This window comes from Asparagus officinalis, chromosome 1 (assembly GCF_001876935.1).
Source record: "Asparagus officinalis chromosome 1, Aspof.V1, whole genome shotgun sequence".
NCBI lineage: Eukaryota > Viridiplantae > Streptophyta > Magnoliopsida > Asparagales > Asparagaceae > Asparagus > Asparagus officinalis.
The window spans coordinates 12996439-13003329 of NC_033794.1; the positions used below are offsets into that span (position 1 = coordinate 12996439).

Here is a 6891-nt window from a genome sequence, read left to right on the forward strand (position 1 = left end):
ACGTGAAGAATCAAAATGTTTTAGATTCTTTGAACATCAACACGATGAGAAAACCAAAACATCAACCCTTAAAGCATCTCCAGTTTAAGACGTATTTATTGAACCCAGACGACATCATTCTGAGTTTTCTACAACACATCAGCTGTGTATGTTGACAAAAACCGAAGTTGCAAAAGCTAAATCTAGGAATACAAGGCGTATACGCACATTTGTACATCATGGATATACGAAATATAAGAGGACAGTGAGAATACCAGCGCTCCGCTGGCAATAGTTAGAACTCAGTCGAATCTCATTGCAGCAAGAGCTCCGGACGACTTTACTCGTTTCTTCGCATTTTGACATTGAGGGGGATTTCCTTGTATGAAGTGACCTTTTCAGCTGCCCTTCGCGTTGGCCTTCTAGCCGGTGTTCTGTGCAAAGTTTGGGTCTTGCTCTCTTCGTGCTTCAGCGGAGCATCTGAATTTGGAGGAGGTAAGGATCTTTCCTCAGGGTCAGGGATTGGAGAACGAGCTCGAATATCTGCTGTCTCAGCAAAATGCTCTTTAGATTGTTCGGATTTCTGATTGTTAGCTCTCTTTCTTGAGGACCTTCGGACTCTAATAAAAGGCTCAACTGCATCGGTACTTTTACTTTGAAGACAATAACACAATAGGATCCTTAGTTATTAAATTACCTTGTGCCAACTTCCTCCTCTGGTTCTATCCGACAAGTCACAGTAGCTGAAGAATTTGATTGAACAGGATTGTCTTTAATAGGAGGTTCGCTTATCACTGGGCAAGATGGAACTTCGACATTCTCAATATCAAGCAAATTATCTTTAGACTCGCGCTCTTCAGATGTAAAGTTGATGTTGGATCTCCTTCTTGAAGACTTTCTGCTTCAAGATTATTCACATTAGACAACACTAGAATCTTAGTCTACACATCTACATCATGTAAAAAGCATGAAGTACCTTCTGGTGTCTTTGTCCTTTGCTTCCACTTGATGTGTCAAGGTAGCAGCAGAAGCACCCAAACCTGCAAGACTAATAAGGTATATTATATAAATATAAACATAAGCGCCAAGGTTTCAATTAATTAACTGGTAGAGATTTCTTCAAATTACTTTCACTTCGGAGAATTCGCCTCTTGGGTTTGTAGGCCATGTTTTTATCGACTGAATGGCATCCTGATGTATCAGTTGCAACCTCAGTGCACTTGGAATGCTCCTCCTTTAACATTGGAAGTTACCATGAGCAATTTTAGACAAATAATGAAGATGTGTTGCTCAAATATTCCAGTAAAATAAGGGAATGTTGCTGAATACCTCATCATTGTTCTTCTCGTTCAGTTGTCCGTTCAATTTCTCCTCCTTGAAAGAAAGAAAAAGGATCAACATATAAAATTCAGTAAGGTTACTCATAGATTATGTAATACAGTTGGCACATCAAATTCCAAAAACTCCAATGGGGTTTGTCGCCATAGTGTCATAAATTTTAGCCATGCCAAGAAAGTTGGAGTCTCAACATACTCTGATCGTCATTTCTTGAGCTTCCAAACTAATAAGAAATAAACAAAAGGGGTTTTTCCTAGAAACCACCTAAAAAATAAGGTAATTCAGCATAAACCACCTTTTCAATTTATACACAAACCACCTTTAAAGTGGGTTTGTGTTGCAATCAACCACCTCTGGCAATTTTTTCCACTAAAAACCCAAAATACCCTTAAAAGGTCACATTCAAGGCGCATGACTCATTTTGTTAATGTCTAGGTCTAGTTAGGATATGAGTCGCATACATTGAACGTGAATTTTTTAGTGAAAATATGAGTGAGAGATGGTTGAGGCGGTTGGTTGCAACACAAACCCACTTTAAAGGTGGTTTATGTATAAATTGAATTTCAAAGGTGGTTCATGTATAATTAATTATTTTCAAGGTGAAAAAACCCTAAACAAAAAACTCAAGCTAAGGAAAATAATATTTATAGCTCAAACAGTCCACTAAGAAGATGCATAGCTCAGCACCTCAGCTCTAATATTCTCATCAGGTTCATTAGCTGGTTTTTCCTCTGCTTGATGAGTAAAGGTAGTGGACCCCAGAGCTGCAAGTCAATTATAATAAAGAAATATCTAAGATGGATTAAAAATAAGCAAGCAAGGTATTGTAAAGTGATTAGAAAATATCATGGGCTTTGTTTATATTACTTTCGTTTCCAAGTGTACGTCTCCTACTTTGATTGCAACCCATGCTATTAGTACCAATATATGCACCAGCCACAACCTCCGCACACGTGGAGACACCCTGCTTAGCATTACAAGGTTAGAACAAACAGATACCAGAAAAATACAGAAAACTCCACATGGATCAAATCAAGATGGAGCTTTATTGAATACCTCAGCTCTGGTATTATCATACAGTTCATTGTGCATCTTCTTCTCCTGCGAGGAGAAGGTTTTCAGTGAGATTATATATGAATAATAGCAAGAGAATATATAACAAATGTAAAAATCAACTTCCGTTAGCATCTAATAGTGAACTCACATCCAGTCTGCAGGCTATGCTATTACTAACTCGCCTATTTTGGCCTTATAAGACTACCTCATGTTTGGTCTATATTTCTCTGTTACAGGAGAACAGACATACACCAAAAAGAAGACTTTTCTAATTCCAAGAGGATGTGGGTCAGATCGAGGAAGTTAATTCCATTATAAAGGAGAGTTGGAGATAGCCAGCTAAAAGGGTAGATGCTGCTTCCATCTTTGTGACAAAACTACGTACATTATGCCAGAGGCTAGCTAAATGGAATAGAGTCTGCTTTGAGACTACTATATAGCAAATTGCAACACCTAAAGCTCTTGATTATGTTACAAGAAAGAGGAGTCCTCTGCCCTCACAGACCAAAAGTACTCTTCCTTAATGCCAGTATGCAGGCTTTTAAGGGAATTTACGGACAGAGGAGATCATGTGACAACAATGATCAAGGTTTAAGTGGCTAGAAGAGAGGATGGTGTTAACACAACCTTCTTTCATAGACTGACCAACCTGCAACTTAATACAATCCCAAATTTCAAAAGTGAATTGGGCACCATTAAAGCGGATGTGAAGATACAAAACCATCTGAACAAGGCTTTCAAAGAGCTCTTGTGAAGTTCCAACACTCAGGATTGGCCTGTGGGTAAGTATGGTTGGCAATCCGCATAGCACCAGGTCAGCATGGGTTCCTAGTGTTTATTTTTAAGAGATTCCAGGAGACTATTTACAAGAACCTTATAGGAAGTGTTCAGGAAACTTCATGCAACTTGAGGATGGACAAGCTAAACTACTCCCATGTGGTCCTTATTCCCGTTAAAGGGGAATGCCCGAAAGATGGGTGATTTTAGGATATTTTCCTTCTCAAAAGCACGGTTAAGATGATTACCAAAGTTCTAACTAGCATGACAAAAGAATATGAACTATACTGGACCTTTGCTGAGGTTCAGCTAAAATCAACCTGCTGACAGATGGACCGTCAGGAAGAAAAAGTAGATGTAAAAGGGCCTTGAGACAAGGGGGTCCACTATCACCCTTGCCTTTTGTTTTAGCGGCAGATGGACCTAATATAAGGATCAACAACTGTAGAATTGCAAGAAGATGGGCAAGTCTAGATATAGGACTAAGACAACATCAAGCTGGATGATACTTTTCTCTGGGTAAGATTGAGATTCCTTAGGTAGTCATGATGAAGTGGATCCTATACACGTTGCAAGTATGGCGGGGACTGAAAAATAATTTTCACAGAAGTTCCTTCATTTTCCTGGGTGAGAATATGCTAAAACGGGAAGGGGCCACTTTAACAACACATTTCATTCTAAAACAACCGAGATAATAAATAAATAAATAAGGACGACATACTATTGCCCTACTAGCAAGATGGAGCTTTGTTGTATACCATTATTCTAATCTTTGCATTCAGTTCTTTGTTCAATTTCTCCTTCTCCTATATAAAAGAATAACAGAAAAAAATAGTAAGACAGTTATACTTCGGTAAGGTTCATAATTCCAATGTGATAATAACTATAATTCTGGGCTTACATCCAATGCCAAACTCTTCAATCTGAGTACTGCCACAGTGCATCCAAGCTCATGTTGCAAAGCCTTGAGCTGCATTCCAACAAACACCATTTTCACTTTTCTTTTTTTCCTTTCAGTTATACAATCATAAGTTTTAAATGTAACAAATATACGGTTTACACAAATGACACCTACTCTCTCTTTACTTGAGGTGAGCTCCTGCACAACGAACACGAGATGAGCACAAAAATTAATATTGGGCGAGAAAATATAACTACGAGGAAGATTGAACTTTAGGATTGAAGATAAGTAACAAACTGATAGCATCTGAGAATTGGCCACCGCAAGCATCCGATTCTGTTGACTAGCTTTCTCCACTGTCAACCGTAACTTCTGCAACTCTATATTGCTCATATCTACTATTCTTCTGCCACCAATTAAACCAATGTATCAACAAGTAAATAATGAAACCATAAAATTCTGGGGAACAAAAGCAAGAAGGTTTTTTTTACATGTGTACCCCCAAATTGACCATATTTACAAAATTTACCCGTATTGCTAATTCACCTTCCTATTTAACAATATTTGAGTTAAACTACCCCCAAAAGTTATATTATTGAATATTTCCAGGATATTCCTAACTTTTCTGTTGGTAGATTAGCTGAAAATTTCACCTTTCACTGTTTAAAAACCAACAATGTTTAAGTTCGGGGTACATTAATGGGGTACAGCTTTTTTTTCTTTTTTTGTTTTGGGGGGTGAGCGGGGGGAGTATTGGTGTGTGTGTAGTATTGCAAATGATGGTGATTTGGCATTATATTAACAAGAACCGGCAACAAAACTATTATCAGAACAATTTCAGCCCAACAATCCTACTTTCTTCCCAAGACTCCGTAGAGTAGTTCTCCTGAATTAGGGGCAAATTACTTGAGAGAAGGGACAAGAATTGTTCGAACTCATCAGAAACAGCAAATCGAATTGGAGAATTCAAAATTCACCTCTAGAGCTTGCCAATCTAGGTACTCTTTGTCACATACAATTATCACTGGACCCGTTCTTCTTTGAAATGCGCACTCATTCGCTCGTAACCCTTGAAGAGCCACAATGTTAGGATATCCGATAGTCTCCTTCTTTTTGTGATTCACCACCATTTTTGGTATCTCTAAACAGATCCGAAATCGAAGTAGAATTCAGGGGACAGCTCTGAAACCTAAAATCAAATTTTGACTATTTACGAGGAAACCTTTGTGAGAGAGTGAGAGAGGGAGAGGAGGGGGGGTGAGAGAGAGAGAGATGGACGACGGAGAGAGAGAGAATTAACTTTGTTGATTGGTCTGTGACCAGTTTGATTGAGAAATGGTTCGGACTCCAGTTGACGACCAATTGAGAATTATTAGATAGGAAATAGAAACGCTAATTTCATTTTTTTGGTGAGTTTAAGGTTCTGGGGACGGGAGTGAGGGAACGAGAGTGAGAGACAGAGAGAGGGAAAATAGACGAACGTCGCTCCCCGTTGAAACTTACTAAGAGGGGTCACTGCTGTGTATTATTTTTTTGCAAATTTGTGCGAAAACTAGCCGTTACAAACCTTAAATCTAAAAACACATATTTAGAAATTATCTACAAATTCGACCCAGTTTCAGCTGATTGTTGAAACTGGGTACGAATTTGGTAAAAAAAATTACAGAAATTTACGGGACTGGTTAGAGTCGTGAAGGTTTAAGCGACAGATAAGATCAAGTTTAAGGGGGGTGTTACTTCACCGAGACTTTTGGACTTGAATGCCCGGTGAAGTTTTTGTAGCGTTTTTTCACCAAATCTACCTAAGTTTCAGCTGTTCAGTTGACTGAAACTGGGTCGATAATTTGGTAAATATTGATTTCAATAATTCGTTTTTTGAGTATATAGTTTCGGAAGTTGCGGGCTACAATGGTGAAAATTTTGTGCCTTTATTTTTTTTCGCCCTAAATGTTTTGAGGAGTGTTTATAAGGTTAGATGCTGCAAGATACTTTATTTATTTGCATGTTAGTCGCTCAAATCTGTCATATTTGGTTGGATGCATGGCCTTAATTATGAAACTAAGGAATTTTTTTGAAATAAGACGGCACTTATTGTTAAATATTTATGCAAATTAGAGATTTACGTAAATATTATAGTAAATAGACCATCTTTTTTGGCCACTAGGCCAAAGAAAGGTCGTAATTTTTGAAAAACAGTGCTCAAGAAGAACATAATGGGATCTAGGTAGTCCAGGCTAAATGTTTCTGAAGCCTTGTTTTCAAAATACCTTCGTTTTTGGCGCTGAAGTTGGCTCAAAAAATATTTTATTTTGCTAAATATTAAGCAAGTGAGTCTTATTTTGCTAAATATTTAGCAAAAGTGGGTCATTTAAAAAAAAATCCTTTAAAATACTTTGTGGATTGGGGCCTGGATATGAATTTACAAAAGATTTAGGGATATAATATGACAGAAACGGGCACAATTTTCATTGGGATTTTGATCTTATGAACTATCTCTTTGCTAGCTATACATTAAGATCACACTTGTTACATAGAATTGGTCTGGCGACGTCAATATGTTGTAAAAAATTTTGTGTATATTTGCAAGAGAAATCAACGTAATATTATATTATGGTGTTAACATATGATCCTCATATACACAAATACAAATACTAAATACATAACAACAACGAAGAGATAACTACATTGAGAGATTAGGGAGTGTGAAAACGTTAATAGAGAAGTTTGAGGGTAACAAGTGAATGTTAGAAATGAATTCCCATACTAGAATTTGTTTACTGGCATAGTTTTAATAAGAATTAGCAATTAGGTAATTAATAGTTGATAGAAAGGAAACGACA

General features: G+C 37.4%; 1 protein-coding gene across 1 annotated transcript; it reads right to left on the reverse strand.

Annotated features, from left to right (window-relative positions):
* LOC109850620 (SHUGOSHIN 2-like) lies at positions 51-4735 on the reverse strand. The gene is made up of 12 exons (XM_020420672.1): positions 4349-4735; positions 4226-4249; positions 4052-4120; positions 3909-3956; positions 2374-2418; positions 2185-2281; positions 2005-2081; positions 1309-1353; positions 1108-1213; positions 956-1019; positions 677-877; positions 51-599 (listed from the first exon to the last, which is right to left on the reverse strand). The coding sequence occupies exons 1-12, from the start codon at positions 4442-4444 to the stop codon at positions 320-322; spliced, it is 1152 nt and encodes a 383-aa protein (XP_020276261.1). The 5' UTR covers positions 4445-4735; the 3' UTR covers positions 51-319.

Coding starts and splice junctions, on each gene's coding strand:
- LOC109850620 (XM_020420672.1), bottom strand. CDS start 4,444: ATGAGCAATATAGAGTTGCAGAAGTTACGGTTGACAGTGGAGAAAGCT. Junction 1,214..1,308: donor ACGAGAAGAACAATGATGAG/GTATTCAGCAAC, acceptor CCAATGTTAAAG/GAGGAGCATTCCAAGTGCAC. Junction 600..676: donor GAGGAGGAAGTTGGCACAAG/GTAATTTAATAA, acceptor GCCTTTTATTAG/AGTCCGAAGGTCCTCAAGAA.